Genomic DNA, 27,347 nt, shown 5'->3' with positions numbered 1-27,347 from the left:
ATTGAAAATCAAATTAATACATTTTCAAATGTGTTAATTATATTAACTTTAGATAGCAAATAATACATGTAATCATTTAAACTGTTAACAAACAAAAGTTAATTAAATTAAACAACAATTTCTACTTGATTCAATAAATAACAAAAATGTAAGTATTACAATCAGTTGATTGTTACAAGTTATCAACCAAACAAAATGATCAATGACAATCAAGTTATCAATAAGAAGACATAAAAAAAAAGGTTAATCTAATTGCAATCAATTTTCAATCAGAATCAGATATTAAATATCATCAACAATTAACTTGAATCACTTATGTTTGACACAATGAAAATCAGAGGAAACAATTAAGTTGATCAAAATTGAGAGTTGGAAACTTGGACATTGAAAATTCTGGTAATTTAGTGACCTTAGAAGTGACCAAATGACCGAAATGCATTTCGATTGTAATTGTGAAGATAAATACAAGGGAAATGTCAGAAAATTAATCAAAAGCCTTAAGCCAAATGATAATAACTGAGATAATGTTAAATATCCAACAGCGATTTCGCTTTAATCCTTTTCTGTATCTTTTATCCTCCTTCCTGGTCTAAATCACTAATTCACTCTTGGTTATCATTCAAACTGACCATTACCTCCCACTAACCTCACACTGTCATCTTTATCATTTCCACCCTCAAACTTTATCCTCCCTTCATTTCAAAGTCATTTCCAGTCTCCATATCAAACGGGGACATGAAAAGATATCAATCTTATTACAGAACCGAATTGCTTATCAAATGACCATTCAATGGACTTTACAATGGACACAACTTTCATCTCCTGTCGAGACTTTATCACAATTGATTGTATTGTTATCTCACTGACAATCAATTTAATCAACTATTTGATAAATACAACAATTAATATTGATTCAGTTATAATCATAACCTCAAACAATCAAAGGAGGAAAAGCCAAAGATAAAAATATTAGTTTAAAGTTAATGATGAAAACAAAAGTAATTGATTAACAATCAAACTTTAAGTTAAAACAATAAAACGAGATGACTGACCGATAATCAAAGCAATTAACTGATAATTGGCAATTTATTATTAAATTAAATCCAAACACTATTAACAGTTGTAGCTTTTAGATTATGATTGAGATTGCAATTAGCTTAATCAATTTGGTTTACGAGTGAAATGTTCACGATAAAACTTAATGCTCTTTGGAGGAAAAGTCATAATTCCTCGAGATGAAGATGCTTTTTTTGAGAGCAAAACAAGAAGACATTGACCATTGGTCATTTTGTGAGAGATTGTAAGTGAAAAAAAAGTTTTCATTTCTTTCCTTCATCTTGGCTTTTTTTCCTCCACCAAGTAGATCATCATCATCATCGCCATCTCAAGAGTCTTCACCTTCATCTTTAAGTCAGTGAAGAAAAGAAGAGAAAAAAGTTGATCATCATCATCAGAATTCCTTTACCATTAGATTCAAGTTAATTCGATAAAATGTTCGAACCTCGAATGCAATCAACATCAAATCCCTTGATTATTCGGATTCCATTTCAAATGTATCGAAAAAGATATCATCTTAGTAGTAAAGATGGTCAAGAATATGGAACCAATGGTCAGTTGCTCTTTCAAAGTGAGTAACAAGTAAAGACTTGAGAAGATGAAGATGATAAAGAAGATGCAATCGCAATTGTATATCGATTGAATACTTTTTATCATTATTATTATTGAAGGTTGATGATGATGATGATGATAGATAAAGAAAGAGAGAGAGAGAAGATAAGTTTATCATCAACAGTTAGAATTAAATAATAACCTAATTGTAGACCAAACTTTCTTATCATCATCATTTTGTTTTCTCACAAGGGGATTGGTCAGTTTCTAGGGAGTGGACACAATGTGACACATACATAAGATGATGATGATTCTTATCATCGTTCGTAATCATCATAATATATTATTATCTTTATCATTGAATGATGATAATGATGATGAAAAGAAAAGAAAAGACAATGTTGCAAAAGACTCACAAGGCTGGACTTGAATCTAAATGAATCTCATGAAAATAATGACACAGGATGAAAACTAAATATGTAACTTGACTTCCTACACCTCCCGAAAATCATCATCATCATCATTATTATCATCCTAATGTGACAAAATGTAATTCAGTTTGTATATATTATCAATTAAAATTATAAGAATTTTTTTCTTTCACTTTTCCCTGACAAAATGCTCGACATTCATCATGATAATTACAAAATTCCGTGAGAAATAAACTGAATAATATTACATTTCGTAATTATTATTATTATCAATTATCTCCATCATCTGGTAGTAATGATGATAATGATGATAGATAAATTGAATTACCTTGTATCACGGAAAAGGGGGAGGAAACATTAACCCTTTTCTATCATCTTTCTTAATGTAACAATTTAAATCGTCATTTGATGATTATTAATGTTGATTATGATTTATCTTTAATGGTTGTTGATGATTAAGATAAACTGTTATTAGTGATTGTGGATTGAGTGAAAATTATGATTAACTAAAGGTAAATTCAGTTGAATCCAATTTAGTTAAGTGTTTGTATGGATTAACAGTAAATGGTCAATGAAAAGTGGTCACTGGATGGATGGAATTGAAAATTATCATTTAATCTGATTGAAAGTAATGTCAACATGATTTAAGGTCCATCATGAAGATAGTATTTTGATCATCATTTTCATATCTTACTCTCATCATCATCTTTTATCATCGCCCACTTCAAGTTTATCAATCATTGAGATAAAAAAAATATCCACAACATTCAGTTCAGTAAACATAGAAACTGCTCCAATCTTCAATCATCCACTTCCTAGTTTTATATTATCATCAAGTTATTATTATTATATTAACACAAAATCAACACTGTGATGATAATATCATCATCTCATTGGTGAGTCAATCAATACCACAAGAGCATACATACAACATGAATAACCTTGATTCTTGAATTTATTTTTACTCAATAATATCTATTTCTTATCTTCATCTTATCATCATCATCGTCTGTGAGTATATTAGTTTTTATTATTATTCAGTTGCCTTGTGTTATTTTGGGTGAGAGAGAGAGAGAGAGAGAGAGAGAGAGAGAGAGAGAGAGAGAGAGAGAGATGATAAAAATGATGAAGGAGGAAGGAGAAGACGCAGAAAAGATGAATTGAAATTAGTCTGTGAGGGTAAAAGCATAGAAGTGAAATTGATGAGATGGAGATGAGAATGATAGAGTAAGTGAGAGAGAGAAAATGACGAGGAAGATGAATAAGGAAGAGGAGGAAGATGGAAAAACCGTAAAATACAAAAGACAAAATATAAACAGAGACAAGGGGCAACATGGAAAAGATGAAAATGAAAATGATTCTTTCAAGGGAATGGTGTTTATCATCTCCATCATCATCAGGAGGTGAATTTTCATCTTCCTGTCTCCTTCTTTCCCTCCCTTTCGCTCCTTTCTCCTTGAATTTCCAAACAATAATAATATAAACATATTTCCATATGAAAAAAAACTCCAGGGAGATGATGAGCTTACTGAAAAAAAAGGTAAGATGCTAATGATTATGATGAAGATAATGATGAATAAAGATTGAGCATAATTTGTGTTCAGTCCATTAGCTGAGCCAGTAAATCACATTGGATTGGGTGAGAGGAGGAAAAATGAGAAAAGCTCAGATTTTCACTAATGAATCAACTCAAGGAATGTCCATAGATTATCAAAAATTCAAATATTTGAAAATAATATCAAGCTAATACATAATCATGATCATCATCAAGGGAGCTGATTCATTCCTTCAGAAATTCAAAGTCAAACAAACCAGTAGCGTGATAATATATCGCCCTCCAGAACAACAAACAAAAAATACAAAGAGGAAAAGGAAATATCAAAAGTTTAATGAATCGGTACAATAACAATAAACACTTAGCATCGTATTTAGATAAACATTATTTTCATATAACAAAAATGTTAACCCAATTTTATCATTTGAAAAATTATCTCGCAAAAACAATAATATCATTGAGCCAATGGTTTGGTGATAATCAACCCACCGAGTGAAAGAAACTTGATTAATCTGATTGAAATGAAATGAAAATCATCATGAAGATTAAAGATGAGAAAATTTTCCCTTCTTCTCATGAGATTACCGTTATCTCTGAAAATTACAATGTTGACGTTTGTCGAGTGATAATTTTCATATAATATCATCTTCCAGGGGAGCAAATAGACTGGGATGAGTGTTGATGAACAAGTAAGATGATTGATTATAAATGGAAATTTTCATCTTCTTCTTCCGCATCATCATCATTATCATCTAAGTCTCTTGATACTCAAATCACTTCTAATCTAAGGAAAAACAATAATAATTGCCAAAGACAAACGGCTCTGAATTTCAACTCAATTCACGATTCAGTTTATCGACTCATGTACACACACTTATAGCTCATTCCTACCCCGATCCACTCAACTCCTTCAACCCCACCTTTTAGCTTTTACTTTTCACCCGATAATGTTTCATATCACCTTGGGAATTACGTCTCAATATATATGGATACTAATGTAATTTTATTCATCCTAATATAACAAGGAAAACAATGAGAAACCCCCTGACAAGGTAGAGCAAAGGGAAAATAATCAAAACAAATGTACAAAATTACATCACATGGTTATCATGAACTCTGAACAACATGATAATAAAATGATATTCATATTTATTTATTATGACATAGCTTTTAACTTGTTCCTTATGAGGGTGGAAAGTGGTTATCATTATCAACTCCTAATATCTTATATGATATTATATGTACTCCATGAAAACAATGGAGGAAAAACAAAGCAACTTGTCAGCATTAATTTCAATTGAAAAAAAAAGTTGCATTAAATTTGATTATAAGATAATCAATTTTACTCATGGAAATTTTCATCTTCACCCATTTTTCTGAATATACTTTCATGATGATATGATAATAATACCTCTGGAGTATATATATATGAGAGATACATATAAGATATAAGACAAATTGAATCCAATATGTCAAATAGTTAGGAAAACAATATCCAAATTTAATAGTGTTAATATTACATGACAAAAACGAGTAAAGAATGAAAAAAAAGTTCTGAATTTTTGTCTCTGAAAAACATGGAAAAGTTCAATAAAATTCAATTGATATTATTACTTTTATCCTGGTAATGGTAAAATATGATAATTGATTTTACTCAAAGACAGGAAAAAGGATATATAACAATTGGGTGACAATTTAGATCCATAGGTTTATGGTAATCATTTGAGATCGAGAGAGTTGAATTATTATTTTTATACATTTCATTCAATTACTTTGATAAGTTTATCAAATATTCACAATTTATTATCATGATAATCTTTTTACACTCCAGGGTGATTTGGTTCTCAGTGGTAACGTACCGCCTTGGGCAATATTATTATTATTATCCATTATTATCATTCATTTTGTCAAATGTTAAAAAAGTCCATGAGTCACATTGATATTCAATATTGGAATTGAACTTTGATAGGATTTCATTTACATGGATAATTTTTCACCATCAACTTTTTCACCATCTCTTCATGAAACCATAGGTTTGTATTGATATAAATGATAAATGATAGCAAATTATTGGTTAATATTTCCTGCTATTGGTCATCATTATCATCATGAAACCTTTTCTTTTACATGATAAATCAAGATTATGGTGATGACCATAATCATCATCATCATTATACAAATGAAAGTGATTTGAAAAGTTTTCAAAATCAAAGTTAAATTGAGTGAAAAAAAAAGGTTGGAAATAACAATTTACTGATTCAACCAATTGAACAATCAATTTGAATTGATCATTGAGCAGAAACATTGAAAGCTTATCATGTGATATTATATCACCATAATCACCAATAATATTTACAGATTCTGGTGATTATAATGATGCTGAAATTTAAATGACTGATGAATTGAAACCATTGATTAATTGGTCATTATAAGTGTAAAAAGTTCATGAAATTGGCAAAAAAAAATGATAAAACTCTGAATCTGTATAAATACATTTCGAATGGGATATTTGAAGCTCAACTCAATTTTCATTTCTAAAATTATCTTTCAATGTAATTATCTCTCTTTTCATATAACATTTTACCCTCTAATTAAAGTTATCACATCAACTGAATTATATTGTTGTTGTCAACTAATCAACTCTGAACAATAAATTTACTAATTATCACTTGAACATCTCAGGGTAACAATCAAACAGGAACAATATATACACTTAGTGATTCAACTACATGTCAAGATGATGTTCAGTTGATTATCATGATAATCATGGAGAAAAGCAAAAGAAAAATGAAAAATACTTCTAAGTAAATTCTGTAGAAATTGATATAATCAAAAAAAAGTTCAATTTGAGAAACCAATGGTTCCTCAACAGGGGAATCATGATTATCAAATTATCACAAGTTACAAAATTTTTTCATCAACTCCTTGGTTGTTTCAACTGATTATGGTTAAGACTAGAAATGGTTAATTAAAGTAATTGTTTTCATCTTTATCAACATGATTGTTATTCAAGTCAAGTTCATCATTTCAACATGGAAAGGAGGAAAATTTAATCCAACTTGAATGAAATTTATAATTTCAACTCTCCCTGTCTCTATCTTTGGCTGTTCAGGGAGTTGAAACTTTGCCTAACAAGTTAATCAGTACATGGGATTCATGGTATTCAGATGGAAGTTCAAAGTTTCTTAAAGTTTGATCAATGGACAAGAAGTTCAGAGAACAAAAAAAAGTTGAGTTTGTTTACCCTTCCAAGTTGTTGCTTCTTATTTCATGGTGTAACATGGTAATATTATCATTCCCAATAACATGATAGAGGTTCTGGAGAGTAAAAAAATTCTTTAAAAAAAACTTATCAGAATGATAATCAAATTCAATTCGAAGCATTTTCTTTCACCGAATCCATTTTCTTTGTTATTCAAACACGATACACATTTGCATATGAAAATAGCTTCTCATGAGTATCATACATTTCGAGTAACATTATTCAGTAAGATTCTCAATTCAAATTCACCCTGATAACCCATGAAAGTCATCATATGAATATCTATATGCAGATGAGAGTGAATGAAGAAATTGAAGAAAAATCATGAAAAAAAAATATCATAAATGAAATTGAAACTTCAATACGAAGGCTAATGATTGATATCGTCACTTACATGATGAAAATGAATAATATTCATATAGATGAAATTCTGATGAATTTGTATATTAACAAGAAAAAAAAAGAAATTATTAGCTTATAGCAATTAACTGATTCACATGAACGGAAATTATGAATCAATATTATTTCCTATCTGGAAGAAGAGTAAAAGTAAAAAGTTTCAATTGAGAGAACAGAAAATCACCAAGTAAACTCAAGAATCAGTTTATTGTCTTTCATCTGAGAGATAATAATTTAGGAAACGGAAATCAATCATTTTCCTCTCTGTGGTTTGACTCAGGTAAAAAAACCAAAAGTGAAACAGCTAATTTAGCAAAAGCATTTGAAACAAAAAGCTTACCAATTAGCTCAATATAAACACAAGAAAACTGTTTCCCTGATAATTTGGATGCTCATGAAAAGTTCATGGAAATCATGATAATAAAATTGCGTGAGAGTAAAAATGAATAGAAAAGTTCACATGGAAAGAAATAAGATAATCAAAAACATCCATATGAATACATTGGGAATGTTTTTTTCCCTCATTTTTTTCATGCACAGAAAATGCTCATGTTGAGGTGATGGGAAGTTGAGGAAAAAGGATGAGGAAGATGTGGATGATGATGATGATGATGATGATGAGCAAGGAAGAGATTAATTGAAGCTTAAATGTCTTTACCAGATTGTCAAGCTTAATCCTGTCGTTGATTCCTCTTAGATTAAATCTTGTCATTCTTAGGGTTAAGACTAATTACATAGACTATTGAATAGGATTCTCATTGTTTTCCACCTTCATCTTTACTCACCCTTCCAACCTTTGACATCTTCCATCTCACTCTCTCAATCTCTTCATCTCAACATATTCCAATTTCTAATCAACGGTTCAACACACAACATGAACTTGATTAATTATCATTGGAAAAACAAATCAACAACAGAATTATAATCATAATAACTATCAAGTTATTCAAAAGCAATCAACAAATACTAATAGAGAGAGAGACAGAGTAAAAAACTGTTGATACAATCTACTTATAATTAACAAATGATATAATTAATACAGAGAAAATTAATATTAATCATCTCAGGTAATCAGTCAAATTATCCTAGTTAATCTTATTGGATTCAATTCTCATCAAAGTGATTGCATTAATTAGATTCAATTGGAGTTTTTGATGGAAGTTCACAAATTTTTGCTTCTATCAAACTCAGAATTGGCATGGAAATTTTTATTCATATTTTTCCTTGGAAAAGGCCAATCATTTATATAATCTAATCAAATTGATCGACCATGAAATTCAGATTAAACTCTGAATCTTATCAACTTTTTTTTTCTATTCCAACACATTTCCAATGTAACCTTAGGTTTTACCAATTCTCGAAATTCAATGAATAGATATTTTCCTTTTTCTGGTCACATATAATATTCAATTCATTTTCATATCATGACTTTTTTTCCACTGTTTCATCATTTTTGTATCTTTCCATCATCATCCTCATCTTCCTCCCGGGCTCTCCCATCTCACTCTCTGTAATTATGCAAATTTTCTTGTATCAAATCCTTTTACATCTCTAACTATTTATTCACAGAGAGAGAGAGAGAGAGAGAGAGAGAGAGAGAGATGAAGTTAAATTCAAGTAGAAATGCATTTGAAATGTTACATGGAAATAAAAACTATCAGGATATTTTCATGATTATCGGAATGATGATCATGATGATAATACAATCAGGAATCTAAGAAAATTTCAATAAGAAAACAGTTACACCCATTTGCAATTTACCCGCCCAATTGGATGAATCTAGTTGATTATCATGATTACTTGATCATTAACAATTCAATTGCAATCAATTTAACCACCAAGAAAATGTTTAATATGCATTTTAATCAGCTAAATTAATAGATGGATAGAAATTGATTCCAATTGAGTTGATTGTTGTCAAAATTAATGAATATATTTACTTATTGTCATCTCTAAACTAATCCAAGTTGATTTACCCTTTTTTTTGTATAAATAATTGTCTAATATGATTTAATAGTAACAATCAAATATACAAATAGTGAACCATTTACAGTTTGATTTAATTTAGTTATCGGTTAATACAACTACTACAATTGTCAAGGATCGAGGTGGGTATAGGGAGGTGGAAAAGGTTGATTGTGGAGACCCAATCATCTCAGTTATTTAATCCAGTTATTAGATTATCAATCAATTGTGAAGATTGTCATTGTTATGGGTAAGAGAAAAATAGTAAGAGTAAACAAATTATTATAACTGAATTTATTTCCATGGAAACAAATTGTCAACATTGATGAGAGATTTGAAGAGTTGAATCAATCAACATGTAGAAAGATGTACAGTTAAAATCAATGGAAAAGCTGAAACGTTAATTGTTGGATTAATTGTCGATAGCATAATCTAAATTATACCATGATAACAATTTGGAAATGATTAATTGATGAATGTAATCATTTTCTGGTTGATTATCTTTCAAAGATAATGAGAAGTTAAGTAAACAAGGTGATAATGATTGACACCAATGGACAATTTGTATTGATGACTTTTGGTAAATATTTTATCAAACTAAATTAACTCTCATGAGTGATATATTATATTCAGAATAGAATTGAAACTTTTTTCTAATTTTATCACTTTCTCACTCTCTCTCTTTCTCTTCATCATCATTATCTTCATCGTCGTTGTTATTGTAATAATATAAAATGTATATGAATATATAAAAGGTAAGCTGAGTTTCTGTATTTGTTGTTTATCGTTTGAATAAATATTGATTCTTGTTTCTTTTTCAATCTTAAATCAACAAAAGACTGATGATGATGATGATGAAGATGATAAAGATGATGAAGATAAACATTAAAGCTTATCCATTGCTGATTAAACTTTAACCCAAAGAGTAGTAATAAGAGGCTGCAGTACATGAAAAACATCATAATCAAAACAAAAGGTTTTCTTGTATGGCGAAAGAAGGCGCTTTTCCATTTCTCTTTCTTTTTCCTCTTTCTTTTTAGAAAAATTTTTGATAACTTTTATCTCAAAAAGAGTTGGAGTCGCTCTTGTAAGACGAAAGAGGGCGCTCTTCAATTTCTCTTTCTTTTATCTCTTTCTTTTTGAGATGAAAGTTGACAACAATTTTTCTAAAAAGAAAGAGAAAAGAAAGAGAAAAAGAGAGAGGAAATTCATAAAAGAAAGAGAAAAGAAAGACTACTTTCTTCTCAAAAAGAAAGAGGAAAAAGAAAGAGAAATTGAAGAGCGCCCTCTTTCGTCATACAAGAACAACTCCAAGTTTTTCGTATCTAGGGCTCTCTCTTACTTCATTACTCTTTGCTTTAACCTCTCTCTTCCCTTTATCCTCATCTTCCTATTAAAATGTATCAATCAGTTAACTAACCTGAGACAGTTTGTAATAGCGATTGTATTTGGTTTTACCAATGGGAATTAAGATGATGATGATTATGGTGAACATGATGAGAATGATGATAAAGATGATATTGTATTGAAAGGGGTGAAACAATCAAATGGTAAAAGAATAGATTTTACCTCATCCTTTTTTCCTCAATTAAAGTTGTAACATTTATATGACAGAAGGAAAAACAAATAGGGATTAACACATAGAGAGATTTATATTACAAGAATACAAGGGAATATAAATAATAATAGATAAAGGATCGAGATTAACCTTATATTAAAGAGAAAGAGAGAAACAATTGTTCAATCCTAATCAATAGAAACAATAATTTTCAGTAATTCAAACAATTGACCAAAAATTGATTGTTATCATCAGATGATTTCTATATGTACATATACATTTACTTCAATATAAACACACAAATTGATGATCAATGAGATTTGATGATAATCAACACGAACAGTTTCAAGATTATAACTAAATAAATGTATTTTACATTAGATTTTCAGGGTAAACATGATAAAGAGAAATTGATTGTATTGATTATTTAATTGAAAATTGTTCATTTAATAATCAACCAAGAGAGAGAGAGAGAATAAGGAAAAAGAATAATCAAAATTGGAAAGAAAATAATAGAAAACAACAAAAAAGGAAAACAAAGAAATAGAAACTGAATCATTTCCAATGAGAATTGAATCATCTCAATGAGAATTTTAACTGAGAACAAATTGTTAATTGTTCACCAAATTAAATAGACACAGATAATCACAATTAATAATAAAGAAAATCACAAATTGGGAGAAATTAAAAATTTTTTTCTTTTCTAAAACAAAAGGTTAACCATGTGATCGGGGTAACCAAGGGCAACGAAAGGGTTACATGTGTTGATTAAGATTCCCTTTTGTTTGGTTAAAAGAAATTCAATTAATTGTCTTGGCTGAGATTTTCTTTTAAATTCTTATTTATACTTATTGACATTTTTCTTATAGAATATCAATTACTTGTTGAAAGGATTATCCGGACTACAGATTAAGGTGAAAAAACTGTGTAATTAGTAAAGTAAATCGGTGAAAAAAAGATAATCTCTTGTTACCTAATACCGAAAACATAACATGAGATTTTTTTTGGAAAATCACTTGGGTCGCCATTTTGGATTCTATTTATTTGTGTTCTCTTGTTTAAGTGCCTGAAAGGAAGCAATTAATTAATTGACCCTTAATACATTTTATATTGACCAATTTGTTTCCATATTCTCTCATCAATTTCTTATTAACTTGCAACAATCTTCTAATCTAATAACATTCTCCAAAGCTAAAGGTAAGTTCTATTCTATTCTACATTTTTTCTTCTCTTTTTGTGTATCCATCATACTTTTCTCTCTTATTTTTTTTCTTTCTTACACACAAATTCTTTTTCTCTCTTCCTTTAGTATCTCTAATACAATCTTAATCGAGAATATGCTTACTTATTGACTACCTCATCTTCTAATCCTCATCTATTGATTGTTTTAATTCTGTTAAGTGTTCCAATGATCATCTACATTGTGCATAATCCAAAGGATGTCAATCTCTTTGGATCTTCTTCTCTACTTTGATTGTTTTCCATTGTCACATTAATTTAGTTTAGTAATTTGTATCAGGTTTAACTAATTACTCTTGAATCACGTTTATTTTCACTTTAATCTTAAGAAATTGTCTCCTGAACTGATAGAGATAAACCTTTATTTCTATCTCTTGGAGAAACTTTTTTTTTCTTTTCACTGAAACTTTGGTTGAACTTAATGTTATTCCATAGGCAGTAAAAATGTTAACCATTTAACATACAACCTTTTCGTATGTGTACTGGTTGTTAATTGTAACAAATTAACCACTCAATGTTTATTATAATCATTACAGTTGACACAATCTCATCTGATTTTTGTTCTAGTTAAACATTAACTTCATTTGTGATTGTTAATGTTTACTGTTAACATTACCAAGTGAAAACACTCATGGTGAAAAAAAGAGTAACCATCATTAGTGAATAGACATAATGAAACTAAAAGAGAATAGAAAATGAAAATATTCTCTTTTTCATCTTGTGTAGATTAACTTTCAGAGAGAGAGAGAGAGAGAGAAAGTCAAATCTAATTAGTAGCTTAACATCATTAACAATATTGTAATAAGAATCAATCTAATCAACGCTCTCAACGATCAATCTAAATTGTTCATCATCATCATCAACTCATTTTGACCATAATTCGTAATGTTTATCACCTAATAAGTTATTATCCATTATAATTTTGTCATTAATATTATTGTTATGATTGATTGATTTAGTTTAATCTCTTTTAATTACTCCCAATGAAAGTTATATTATATCAATATGATGATTACTGTTATTTGAAACCTACTTTTCTTTTATTATTTTTCTTTCCTTTCTCTCTCTCTCTCTCTCTCTCTCTCTCTCTCTCTCTCTCTCTCTCTCTCTCTCTTTCTCTCTCTCTCTCTGACTTACTTTCATCACCATGAAGATTCATATTTCATCTTTAAGATTAATCAAGAATAATGTGTAATATTAACCTTGAAAATGAAATGATACTCAGAAAAAAAAGAGAAGGAGAAAATGATATCTATCATGATGGAATTGATTGATTTTCTCAATCGAATTATGATTATTGGAGAGAGAATAAGAAAAAAAAGAAAATGATTCCATTCAAAATCAGTCACTTTGGTGTAAATTTTAATCAATCAACTGAGTTTTCATCATGAAACTTATTTTCATTTAGTAAGACAAGAGGATTATCTCAACCATTCAACACTTAACTTGATTAATCGGCGTCAGTATCATCACATTTATCAGAGTATTTTAATGAAACTACTGACTGAGTTTGATTTTAAACTTAATTATAACAATTAATTAAGAGCAAAAAAGTTTCTTACCTGGAGGTGTTTCAAAAAGTCGCTCCTCATTAGAAGCCGGATAAGAAAAGGGGTAGGGTTGATGATAATTGTTAGCATCAACTTTAAATTGATTATCATCATGTTGATTAGGATTGAGATCAATATGATTAATAAACTGATTAGCGAAACATTTTAGTTGGAAAAAAGTTGCTATCCAAACACTAATGATGAACACTTTTAACTCCATCTCAGTTAAAAAGGGAGATCCAAACTCAGTTAATCAAATTTTGTACAAAAAAATTCATGAGAATCACAATTAACCAATTGAAAAATTAATATTCTCTGAAGAAAATCACATTTTTATTATTATTCCAATAGTTATCTTGATGAACTGTAATTCTGTTGATCAACTAGATACACAGAAGATTTTTATTACATTGTGACTCAAGTGAAGTCTCAATGATAACTGAGCACATGAACAATATCACTCCCCGGTTTCCACTATTCTCCCTATACTAATAACAGCTCACTCAAGGCTCTTACTGACTCATCCAACAAAAAAGCTCACGCAATCTTCATCATTCTTACCCACCCTCTGTCTCTTTCCACTATCATCATCATCTCTTCATCTTCCTTCTCACCTCTCTCTCTCTCTCTCTCTCTCTCTCTCTCTCTTTCTTTCTTTCTTTCTTTCTTTTCTTTGTAACAACAAAATTATATCAAACTTTTCATCATTTTCACCAACATATTTATATCATAATAATATTATCAAGATAATATTAATGTGAAAATAATATTCAGCCTGATATATAAAAGTTCAAGCTTCAATGCTCAAGTTAGATTTATATTATTATCAGGGAGTGAAAACGAGTAGAAATTTTTGTTTAAAATTATATTTCATGAATGAAAAATTTACCTTTTGAAAAAAAATTATAATTTTCTCTTTTCAAAGTGAATATAACTTACTATTTGCAATTATCTTTTCTTATTATCAACTAGAGAACCAGAAAACGGGTTTTGGGATTAAAAGTCAGAATAGATTAGCTTAATCTGTTTTTCTTAAAAAAGAATAGAGAAGAAAAATCAAACCAAAATTCTGTCCATTCAGATTAACCTGAAGCGTCGTCGAGAATGGATTAATACGTCTACCTGCCATTGGAAACTTTTCAGTATTCACTTGATCTTCATTCGGTGTTTTATTTTATATGTTACTTTTTTCTCATTGTTTTATGCTATGAATCTGTTGATCATTTTGATTGTTTTCATTTCCGCATCCACGGTCAATTGTAGCCAATCTCTTTGGAGAGGAATCATTCCAGGTACTAAATGGTGTGGATTGGGCGATGAAGCAAAACATTACAATGACCTTGGTAAACATGTTGATGTCGACAAATGTTGTCGAGCTCACGACCACTGTCCCATCAGAATGCGAGCTTTTAGATATGGTTATGGAACAATCAACTTTTCCTTGTACACAAGATCTCATTGTCGTTGTGATGAAGCTTTTTTCAATTGTCTGAAGTCAACAAAATCAGATCTTGGTGATTTAATTGGAAACTTTTATTTCAACATCATGCAAACTTGTTGTATCGACGATGCTCATCCATGTGAGTCCATATTTGATCCCATTTGTAAAGATGGATTACTATTCCGTGATCGACCCAAATCAATGCCAAGGACAATCTTTGTACGAAACAGATTAAAATATTAACTAAACTTTGGTTACCTCAACATTTCCGTTTCCTTATATACCAAATTGGATTTTACTCTTTTTTAAATTAATCTGTGATCATGTGTGTATAATTTGTGTAAATTTTTGTGATGTATTAAAACGCAGAATTTAAGAGACTGATCACATTGTTATATGTCCTTTGAACAATTCCATTGGAATTGGGAACACGATTGTTGAATTTTTCTCCGCAGCGATTGATGAAAGAGTTTGCAAGTAACGAAGTTGTAAAGCAGCAGGTGAATCGGTAATAACATCAGCAGCTTCTTTAAGAGCCCGTGAAGCTTTTTGCTCTCCTTCAGCGGCGATAACCTTAGCACGAGCTTCTCGAGCAGCTTCAGCCTCAGCGACGATGATAATCTTGTTTAACCAACTATAATCTAGTTTAGGCAAAATGTTTCTTTTGAATATTCACTAAAGTACGGAACTGATAAGATTCTTCGAGTTCTCAAGGTGTGTAAAAATCGGTAAGGTAGGTAATGGTAAGAGTTGAGCTGTTCGTTTGGGTGTTCTATCTGCCAGAGGGAAGTTAATTCTATTCGCTGATGCTGATGGAGCAACTAAATTTGCGGATATCGAAAAGTTGGAAAATTATCTGTACCAGTCAACTGGCAATGAGAAAGATTTAATGAATTCCATTGCAATTGGATCAAGAGCTCATTTGGAGAAGGAATCAATGGCCACCAGATCCATTTTTAGAACAATTTTGATGCTTGGTTTCCATTTTGTTGTCTGGTTTTTTACTGTTCGATCCATCGAAGATACTCAATGTGGCTTTAAAATGTTCGGACGAAATGTGGCCCGTGTTCTTTTCAACCATATGCACGTTGAGAAATGGGCCTTTGATGTTGAGCTTTTATTTCTCGCCGAAAGAATCAAGTGTAACATCGGTGAATCAGCAGTTAATTGGATGGAAATCGATGGATCCAAAATTGTTCCCGTTTTTAGTTGGATTCAAATGGGAATCGATGTAATTAGTATCTCTTTGATGTACACAATCGGCGCTTGGACATTCCCGTTGAGAAAAGAACAAAAATTTTTAGACGAAAAAAAAGAAACTTTTGGGATGGGATCAAATATGGACTCACACGGATGAGCATCGTCGATACAACAAGTTTGCATGATGTTGAAATAAAAGTTTCCAATTAAATCACCAAGATCTGATTTTGTTGACTTCAAACAATTGAAAAAAGCTTCATCACATCGACAATGAGATCTTGTGTACAAGGAAAAGTTGATTGTTCCATAACCATATCTAAAAGCTCGCATTCTGATGGGACAGTGGTCGTGAGCTCGACAACATTTGTCGACATCAACATGTTTACCAAGGTCATTGTAATGTTTTGCTTCATCGCCCAATCCACACCCAATCAACAGTTTTGAATCCAAAGAGACTCAAAAAACGAGTTGTTTCGGACAAATTGACGCTTAGTTGAATCAAAATTTTTTGAACGTTTTTGAATCAATTTTGAACATTTTTGAATGGTCTTTGATTCAATTTTGACAAATAATTTTTGATTCATTTATTAATCAGAAAAGTGTCAATTTTATTCTTTTATAATCAAATTTAAATGTATCAATGTATTTTTTTCTGAGAATTAACAATAACTTTAGAATCTAGAAATCATGATCTGATTCTTCATTAGTTCCAGTATCACCGTCTGAGCTCTCAATCAATGGATCGTCGATCAATGGGTCGTTTTTTTCTTGATCTTTTTCCTCAAATTCGGATTCTTGATCGTCGTCATTAGATGCTTGATCTTTAGATTTGCGAATCAGATCTTGGTTACGTGCACAAAGTTCCTTGATGATTCTACAACGAACTTTCTTTTCTAGATCTTCAGAATACCGTAAGATCTCCGATTTCCTGAATAAATGATCTTGTGAAGTAAAATATTAGAAATTAATAAGCGAGAATTGTATTTTTTTAATCTAGTGTATAATTTCTTACTTATAAATGCTTGAACTCTTTTTTGCCCCAGTCTATAGTCAAATAACCCTTTCATCCTTTCCGAGTAAGGATCCTTGAAACCCCAGATGAAAGAAAGAGGAAATTTGTTTTTTCTCTCTCCGCTTTCTGGCTGTTCAAGGTAGCTTTCAAGTTCAGCTTTAGTTATCATTTTCTTCCCTAAAGTAACATCTTGGTAATAAGACTCAGGGAAACAGAATCTTATTATTTGGTAAGCAAAAGCGCTTGGATTACCAGCTTTGGTATTTTTCAGCGCGAACTTATATCGATCCAAATCTAATTGTATCAAACCTTCAATAAATATTAGATTCTGAAACAGTACAAATTGAAAAATTAATGTTTAAGCACATAATTATTGAGTGTTAAATATACCTTGGATTTGATTTTGTAGGTTTGATCGAGTTGAGGAACTTGATTTGATGATTCAATTTCTTTACGATTTTTTTCATTAATTATCTTATTAAGATCTTTTAACGAATCAATCACGGTCAACAAAATTGAACCTGAAGTATCAAGTTCAGATAGAACTGCTTTCTTTTTGTCCAGATCTTTAACATGATTATCAAAATCGTGTAAAAGCTGATCAAACAATGAAGAATCAATTTTCTATCATCGTGTATATTTGAAACTAGAACTTCTGATCAGGCTTAGATTGGACAACCTTCTCGTTAGCTGAGTAGTCACTTTTCTTTTTATCATTTGCTGGAGAGTCCGAAATTATCTCTTTTTCTTCAATATTTTCGATATTCTGATCACTGAAAAGAAATGACAAGGCATTGGGTCCAAGAACTTGTTGATTTGGTATATCATCATCTTTCTTGAGGGGAATATGTTTTATCAATATCTTCTCATCACAAAAAGTTTTAGTTTTGAGTAGATTAGCCCAAAGAGGATTAGATTTCACATTTTTTCTGAAAATCAGCTTTAAACTTGCTCTCGAATCTATAGAAATAAGATAATTTATGTTAGAAATCTAGATGAGAGCTATAAGTGTCTGAACTTACCCGCTATCGCTAAAATTTGAGCAATTAAAGCCAAACCATTGAACTCTATCTCGAAATAGTTTGATTTTGGATCCATGTATTTATTGAACGGTAACTTGAATCCAAAATCTAAGAGCTCTTTCTCTTTGAGCTTAACAATTATCGGCTGTTTATATGGTGAATAGTCTTTATCAAGAATAAGTGGAAGCAGCACAGCTAACAATTCACCGTTTTCGTTTTTTTTTGATGAATCAGAATCAATAACGTCGGGCGATGGATCTTGAGATAAACTTTTCTTTCCATTTTCACATATTTCGGTATTTTTCGATGTTTTTTTTGGCTTTTTCCTATCTCCATAATGATTTTCATTTGAACTTAACACACTATTTAGATGATTGTCTCGTGAAGGTGAAGCATCAGAGATAGTAACAGATGAACTTGGATCCTTGGTACCAAAAATCTTGTTTACAATGGGTAGTGAAAAGCTTCTCACATTGTCAAAAACACTTCCAGAATCTTTTGTACGTTTACGTTTAACATTATTAGCACTTGATGACATGATTGAAATTGAATCAAAAATAAGAGGAGAAAAGATCTTTCAAAAGAAATGAAACTAAACTGAACTAAATTGCAAAATGGATGAACCTTTATTGGAAAAATTGAAACGTTGTCCTTAAGCAACAAAAATAATTGGTTCTTTGGTTAATAATTTTCAGTTAATTGTGAGTAAATAAATCTTGAATCTTTTGATTGGCTGAAAATGGTTAGTTTGAATTGCCTAATTGTTAGAGCAAAGAGGTTTAGTTTCCCTTGAGAATTTTACCTGTTGTTGTTTGTTTACAAAAAAAATTATCCTTGATTTTGTTTGGTCAATTTAAATGGAAATTGAAAAAAGGGGAATCTTACTTCATTTAAACTTTTTTTCAAACATCATCATAACTTTATCTCCATATTTAGCTGACAGAACTTCTAGCATCTTTTTGTCTTCCTCACTGGGTTCTTTTGTCTCTGATTCACCTTTGTCATTGATAAATGAACTTGGATCATATCTCTGGGTCAGAATTTCTGAATCATCTCTATTAGAAGAGACAACTTTGTCAACACTATGCTCTGAGACTGATGCAGGAGGACCAATAGAAGTATCCAAACTTGTATTATGGATATCATCTTCTTTCAAATCATGTCCATCAGGTGATTTAGCTCCGATATCCGAATTTATCTCTGAATTTATATCAGTGGTTGAGCCTTCATTGTAAACAATTTCTCTATCTGCGTCCTTGAGCTCTTGATCTTTTTCACAATTATCTGGTTTCTTTTTTGAAGCATCGTTGGCAATTTGAGGCTCAACAAAAGATTCATTGTTCTGTTCAGCATCTTCGAATGATTCATCGCCAGATGAATCAGCCAACGGATCGCGATCAAGAGAATCATCAAGACCTTTTTTCTTTTCGACTCTGAAAGGATCTTCTTTCTCATGTGCATCTTCAGAAACGTTTTTCTCTTTTGGAAGGCTGAGTAAGGCTGACATTGATGATGGATGTTCTATCCTTTCGACTATAACTTTTGGGCTCATGTCCAATGATTCAACGAATCCTGATTCACTGGATATATGACTTGATATCGCAGGGCTCGTAACTGGTGTTGAGGTTGTGAAAACTGACTTTCGTTTCTGTTGAAACACATCTTCGATTGGTTTAGTTTTCCCACCTCTGAAATAAGGAATATTAGCACCTTTTCGAGCTTTATCATGAGCAGAATCTTCGTTATCTGATTCTTGATTTAATTCTTTTCGTCTGAGTTTGGAAGGTATAACATAATCTTGGTCCTTTTCTGCTTCATTTTCACTTTCTTCCCAATCATCGTCTTGATTATCATCTCCACTTTCATCGGATATTGCTTTTTTTCCTCTATTAGCTTGAGATGCTGCGATCTTGGTTCTCATATATTGAATGGCCTTTGAAATCGTATTTTGTAGTAATTTATCAGTGGAGTCGTCATAACTCGTTCGGCCACATTTTCTCATAGTATGATCTTAAAAAATTTCGAAAATAATCTCATCATTTTATCCATTAAGATATAAATTCTAACTTACCTATGAGAGCTTTCAATCTATTTTCACCCAAACCTTGAATTATTGGACCTTTTGCTGTTGCAGATAAAGGATTTCTGTGGTTCCAAATACTAATTAATGAGGTTCTACCATTTGATCCACGGAGAGTAACATCATTTATCCAATGGTTCGGGAAACAATGTTTGACAATATTCGTAAGCACAGCTGTAGGTTTCCGATCTTCTAACTTTCTTGTAAATGATCTACAGGCTTTTTTATATTTGAACGTGGAAATCGGTAAAACTCCTTCCATCAAAGTGATATTGTTATCCTCGTAGGTCTTGTCGTCACTAATAATTCTTGTATTATTCAACACATGTTGAGGTACCTTTATCGAATCACTTCCGATCATTGAATCATTGGTGCATTTCACCAAACAAATAACCTCGATCATAGATTCACAAAGAGGTATCAAATTAGCAAAGAGCTCGCGCGAGTCAGCAAGAGTTGATGTTGCATTGAAACAATCTCTCAATGCGTTGAACTTTTCGATTACTAATTCAATCTTTTTGTTTAAATCTGAGGTTTTGTCAGTTTGTTCCGAAGATATAGTATCTATAACGTCAATCTTCTCCTTTTTGATTTCGGCAGCGGTGAGAAGCTTGCTTGTTGATGGTAAATTGATATCTGGTGTATCCTTTTCCAATTCTAAATCTACAACTTCGAAAGATTTTGTTGTCGATGATGATAAAGAAGCCTTTTCTCTTCGTCTCAGAACACTTGTTCTTTTGATGAACGCATCAAAATCAATTTTATTCACGGCATGAAGAGTATTTTCATCATCAGCTCCTTCGACAGCTATTGAATCCAATTTAATCCAATTCTCAATTTTTCTTGACAAATTTGGAATCTTGAATTTCTTCATTTTATCACAAAACAGTACATACTGTTGCATCAATTCCTTTGAGTCGTCTAAATGAAGAAAATTTAATTGGAAAAATTAGATTTTGACATGTGAAAAAATATTTGATAAAAAGAACTAACCTCCAGTCGAGACGATCATTGCTGGTAGAGGATGAACACCATCGACGAGAACTCTAATGAAATTGGAATAATGAACCGTGTAAGGTTTCAAGTTTTTAGGTATCGAATCTCGATCGAGCTTGAAACCAATTGGAATCGTTTGCTCAGTTTGATCCAAGTTCATGATACGAACAACAGCTAATACTATTTTTTGACTCATTTTTAGGTCACAAATTGAAGCGATGAGTGTTTGTTGATTGGCAATGTATTTGCCAGATTTTTTAACTTTTTTCTCCGAAATATTGGCTTTGATTAAAATTGTTTTTTTCGATGATTTAACGTTCATAGAAACACTTAAAAATTCAATTTATAACATAAATTTGCTGAATAAACTCACTACACACAGTAAAAACGTTGGCGAAAATCATGAAAATTAATTTTCTAGATTTAATCACATAAAAAAATTAAAACTTCCTAAAGTGATAAAATCAACCTTTCCGGTTAAAAATTGATTAGATTGTGACAATTATCTTGGTTGTCATAGCAACGGAGAATAGAAAAAATTTAAATTCTATTCTCTTTTAAATCACGTGATGAAACAGGTGGAAGCACTTGTTGCATTTAAAGTGAATCAATGTGCTCTCAAATATTGTGTTTTTCTTAAAACAAATATAATTAATTAATTATTTTCTGTGATTGTGACAATTATTTAATTGTGTTTTGTTTGAAAATGATTTCATCTTCTAATAGTTTCTGTGAAAGAACTGTGAATCGCAAGAAAAAATCTAATCATGATTACAATCAAGATAATTATGTTGCTGATTTACCAAATTTTTCTAGTGATGAATCAGAATTTGGTCAAGATTCTACTAATAGTTTAAGTGAACAAGAGTTTAATGTGTCTAATGGATCGGATTCTGATTCCGATAACTTTGATAATTTATCTTTGTCAAGTTGTGATCAAGAATACAGTATTGAACCATCTCAAACGGATTACATTGAGGCGGTTATGTCAGCGATTATGTCTTATGGAGGCTTGAATTTAACTCAAGCTGAGATCACGGTTAATCTATTCAATATTTTGAATCAAAGATATTCATCTGATCCTGTAAATCTTCCTAATATACGATATTTCTGGGACAAAAAGTCTAAACAAAATGCTGTTAGCTGTTACATTTTGTGCAAAGAAGGGCATGCTCATGGCCCTTTCACTGGTGAGCCAAGATCATTTGGATATTATGTCTGTGGAAACCAACACATCAAAGCAACTCTAACTAACGATCAATATTTTCTGGTTATTAGCTTGAAAAAGCAATTGAAATATCATCTCTCATCGTTCTTTGAACATGATTGGGTGCAAGAAACTGATGGAATGGATGATATTTGTTCAACCCAACAAGCTAAGAAGATGAAAAGTGATCAAGAATCAACCACCAAAAAGATCACCCTCACCATTCATGCCGATGAAGTGCAAGCAGGAAATAGTTCATCGGTGAAGATATTTCCCTTGCTTATTTCGATCAATGAACTTCGACCAAACATAAGAAGAAAAAATTTTTTTTTAGTGAGCCTTTTCGTCGGTAGAAAGAAACCAAATGTTTCTAGCTACCTTGGTCCAATGGTCGAGGAACTGAGTGAATTGGAAAAAGAGCCAATATCTTGGAAGGATAAATCTGGTAAACTAAATCAAGCAACTTTTCATTTGATCTGTTTAATTGCAGACGCGCCAATGAGGGCATATTTGAGGCATGTTCGTCAATATAATCACCTCAACGGTTGCGATTGGTGCTTAAATCAAGCAACTTCTGCAAATGGTGCAAGGATATTTGCTAATCTCACAAGAAGAGAGATCGACGATCTCAAAAGAAAACATGATGATTTCATTGAATTCTCGAGATTCATGAACTCAGATACACAGAATATCAATCCTCGATTCAAGGGAATAATTGGAAACTCTCCTTTACTTCAACTTTCCTCATTCAATCTGGTTGATGGCATAAGCGTAGAGCCCATGCATTGTTTGTTACTCGGAATTTTTCGTTCTCTCATTTTGAAAGGATGGCTTGGTTCTCTTAAGATCAGCTTATTTGATCATAAAAGAATAGATAAAACGTTCTTCAAAGAACAATTATCTCAAAGAATCTGTAAAATTAGTATTCCATCTGATTTGAGTCGAGCTCCGAGAGATCTGGACCAGATAAAGCACTGGAAAAGTTCAGAGTATGATAACTTTTTATCATATTTCTTTGTTCCAACAATCAAAGGTTTATTGAAGCCTAAAATCTACAACCACGTGCTGTGCCTAGTGAGAATTTATTACTTGGCCCACAAAGGAAAAGTTGACATGGAAAAAATCAGTGAACTCAAAAATCTAATCGAAGAGTTTCAGATTGGAATATCGACGATCTATGGTAAATCTTTTTTAACCTACAACTTACATATTCTCAGTCACTTGCCTGATTCATTGGAGAATGTTGGACCGATGGCAAATGTTTCTTCTTATCCCCTTGAAGATATTATGGGTATTCTAAAGGAAAAGGTTAGAAGGAGCTCAAACATTGCATCGACATTGGTCAGAGTCTTTATCAACGATTTTCGGTACAAAGAAACAATTTCAACCAAAATCTCTTTCTGGAGATTGAACCAAAAGGAAAAGAAAAATTTCGGCCTTTGCGATCAAAGAAAAAATAGTGAAGTGACCATTCAGAGAAAAATTGGTAACAGTGAAAAGCAAAGTGATTATTTATCATTGATTCGGGATCAATTGAACATCGAGATAACCGCCGAAGAGATCGAATTTTTGACAAGTGTTTCAATTGGAGGGCGAAGATTTTCAACAATAGAATATACATTTGGTAAAAAAAGAAACGATTCATTCATCAAAATTGGAGTTAACAGTTTTTTCAAGATTCAACAGATTCTAAGAATCAAAACAAAGAGATTGATCGGTTTCTGTGAAGAAATTCAAGTCTCTCCATACAAAACGGAATTCAAAGGTTTTACCGGAAATTTCATCATAAAATTCGACCATATTTTCGAGATAAAATCAAACAAGGAACAAAGATTCAAACTGATTGAACTTGGCGCGAATATAAAAAAAGCCATTTTCGTTCAGAGTACCACTTTCAGCCCGAAATACATGTGTGATTACTTAGTTGACGCTTTTTTGTTCAATTTTTAACGTGGACATTTGAATTGTGAAAAATCAACAAATTAATTTGATTTTCTTGATTCTTAGTAATAAGATCATCAACTAATCGTCGTTCGCATAATTTTCAGTGTCTTTAAGTGTTCGAAAATTGTAATTTCTTTGTTAATTGTGAATATTTCTGTGAATTCATAAAGGTTGAAATAAGCTTGTGGTTCAAATACTTTTGTTTTAATTCCTAATTTTCAATTATTCAATCTTAACCATCTTCCGTGTTATCAACATCATCATCAGCATCTCTATCATCTTCATCATCTTCATCATCATCATCACCATCATCTTCATCATTATATATTAGCAACAATTAAGAAAAATCAATTATTCAAAGTTCTCTCATCATGGTTAAATGTAATTTCATTTTTAGCTTTTCGAATTTCTCAATGACGAATCTTTTAATGCTTATTTTCAAATTTGTTTTCTTTCTTTGATTTAATAAGATACAAGAATCTATTCTCAATTTTCAATCATCCAAAGTGTTTCTTGGATCTACAAAAATGGATTAAATATCCAAACTCAATTAGAAAACAAAATCAATAAGAAGAAAAATTTATATTATGATCAAAGTAAATTCCGTAAGGCTTTAAAAAGCTTCATTCGTGATCAATCAAAACAAAGATTCCAAGAGGAAAATGTTCAGGATCAAGAAATGGATTCTTTTGATGGAAACGACTTGATCGAGAACATTCAAGACATTGGAATTGAATAATTTAGTATTTATAAAACTACAGAAAATGATCTCAATAGAAAAATTTATATCTATGAAAACTCAATGTCAAGAAATTGTATCTTTTACCCATAATCATACCATGTTAATTGCTCAAAATTTTATAAATCTTTGTTACTTTTTCACCCAAAATTATAAGACCAAATATTCAGAATTATATACCAGTTATGATATCAAATATCTTCTACCTATTATCAATAAAATCAAAGATTAATTAGAAAAATTCTCAATTTTGATTGTTTTTGAAAAGAGCGGTCAATTTTCAATTTGACTCAAAATTGATTAGTTCGGATCAAAAAAGTAAGATCCGGTATCCGAATATTTAAAAACAAATTTGAGTCCCTTTTGAGTCCTAATCAATTCAAATGGAGACAATTTTTTGTTGAACAAATTTTGATTCATAATTTGAATCAAAAAAGATTCAAAAATTGTTCAATTTTCTTCAACAAAAAAGCTTCTGTTGATTGGGCACCATTTAGTACCTGGAATGATTCCTCTCCAAAGAGATTGGCTACAATTGACCGTGGATGCGGAAATGAAAACAATCAAAATGATCAACAGATTCATAGCATAAAACATTGATTAGGGTAAATTTTAACAAGAAAATCAGCACTTCAATTTATTAGAGTCGAATAATTGTTTCTTAATTGTCCCGATTGTCACTTAGTAAAAAAGTAGATTTCTTTTCTTTTCTAAAAAACAGTTTCTTGGTTTTCGTCTAAATATTTTTGTCTTTTCTCAACGGGAATGTCCAAGCTCCGATTGTGTACATCAAAGAGATACTAATTACATCGATTCCCATTTGAATCCAACTAAAAACGGGAACAATTTTGGATCCATCGATTTCCATCCAATTAACTGCTGATTCACCGATGTTACACTTGATTCTTTCGGCGAGAAATAAAAGCTCAACATCAAAAGCCCATTTCTCAACGTGCATATGGTTGAAAAGAACACGAGCCAGGGCCCTCTGGCAGATAGAACACCCAAACGAACAGCTCCACCCTTACCACGATTTTTACACGCCTTGAGAACTCGAAGAACCTTATCAGTTCCATATTTTAGTGAATATTCAAAAGAAACGTTTTGCCTAAACTAGATTATAGTTGGTTAAAATAGATTATCATCGTCGCTGAGGCTGAAGTCGCTCGAGAAGCTCATGCTAAGGTTATCGCCGCTGAAGGAGAGTAAAAATCATCGCGAGCTCTCAAAACAGTAACTCGATCAAAGCTAACTTAGTCATACATAACCAAATCAAAAATCATCTAAATCAGCCTTAAATTAAACAAACAAATATACACTGTATATATTGCGACATCTAAATTGTCTTCTCTAATTTAGCTGTTTTGATTTAAGCTCTTTTCGTTAAGCTATTTAGACCTTAGCTCTAATGAGTTTAGCTGTTTTCAACCCAAACCAATTTGTTGATTGGATTAGAAAATAGAATAAAAGTAAAAATTATTAGACAAAAATTTAAAGAACATAAAATGAGATTAAAAGTCTATTAACCTATGGAAGATAATAATTTGATAACAAATAATGAAATTAAGAAAAAAGCGACACAAGAGAAAATGAGAAAAAATAATATTAGGATAGAGAATGTTTTTAATCCAAATCAATATGATAACTTTGCTAATCAGTCTGTGAATTGGGTACACGCTGGAAACGATTGAAGCCTCAGCGATATCTTTGATAGCTCATGAAGCCTTTTCTCGCCATCGGCGGTGGTAAACTCAGCATGAGCTTCACCAGAATCTTCGCCATGGCTCAAAAGTCCATATGAACTTTTTAAATTAAGTGAACTTAAAGGTGACCAAATGGTTAACTCGATCATTCTGTCGATTTAGATTATTTCAGACAATTATAAAGATACAATTAAGTAGAATCCGATGTTAATTGTTGCGATACTTTGATTGAACAAAACAAAACCCTCAAACTTTTATTCAAGTTTTTTTTAAGGTTACGATTTATTCATTAATAAATCAATTGATACTCGATTGATAATTAAGTCAATTAACTTTATTAATTGATTTTATTGTGATAATCTAAATAAAAGTTCGATGACTAAAAACAATCATCTTTAATTGTCACTTAGTCTATTGATGATTAAAATGGTGATCA

The 27,347-nt window shown here is 31.0% G+C and overlaps 4 protein-coding genes across 5 annotated transcripts in view; 2 read left to right on the top strand and 2 right to left on the bottom strand.

Moving 5' to 3' along the window:
* The window catches only part of LOC128395241 (inactive tyrosine-protein kinase transmembrane receptor ROR1-like), a 32,209-nt gene extending 17,685 nt beyond the window's left edge, over positions 1-14,524 (bottom strand). Inside the window, exon 1 of one of the 2 annotated variants that reach the window (XM_053355644.1) lies at positions 13,580-14,524. In XM_053355644.1, coding sequence (XP_053211619.1) covers positions 13,580-13,787 — 208 coding nt within the window. In that variant the 5' untranslated portion in view covers positions 13,788-14,524. Of the gene's footprint in view, positions 1-10,640; positions 10,823-13,579 lie in introns of those variants that run through there. The other variant, XM_053355645.1, reaches the window with a different exon arrangement.
* Positions 14,525-14,604: 80 nt separating this feature from the next.
* Positions 14,605-15,388, top strand: LOC128395254 (acidic phospholipase A2 PA4-like). The gene has a single exon (XM_053355659.1). The coding sequence runs from the start codon at positions 14,775-14,777 to the stop codon at positions 15,249-15,251; it is 477 nt and encodes a 158-aa protein (XP_053211634.1). The 5' UTR covers positions 14,605-14,774; the 3' UTR covers positions 15,252-15,388.
* Positions 15,389-15,392: 4 nt separating this feature from the next.
* On the bottom strand, positions 15,393-15,662 carry LOC128395078 (stomatin-like; the record flags this gene model as incomplete). Its single annotated transcript, XM_053355471.1, has 1 exon — positions 15,393-15,662. A coding segment is annotated over one exon (270 nt), but the record flags the coding sequence as incomplete, so codon positions are not given.
* A 90-nt stretch (positions 15,663-15,752) lies between these two features.
* LOC128395077 (dolichyl-phosphate beta-glucosyltransferase-like) lies at positions 15,753-16,365 on the top strand. Its single transcript, XM_053355469.1, has one exon. The coding sequence runs from the start codon at positions 15,898-15,900 to the stop codon at positions 16,363-16,365; it is 468 nt and encodes a 155-aa protein (XP_053211444.1). The 5' UTR covers positions 15,753-15,897.
* Positions 16,366-27,347: the final 10,982 nt, after the last annotated feature.

Source organism: Panonychus citri, unplaced genomic scaffold (genome assembly GCF_014898815.1).
Source record: "Panonychus citri isolate SS breed McGregor unplaced genomic scaffold, ASM1489881v1 Contig00141, whole genome shotgun sequence".
Lineage (NCBI taxonomy): Eukaryota > Metazoa > Arthropoda > Arachnida > Trombidiformes > Tetranychidae > Panonychus > Panonychus citri.
This window is presented reverse-complemented; position numbering and strand designations above follow the sequence as displayed.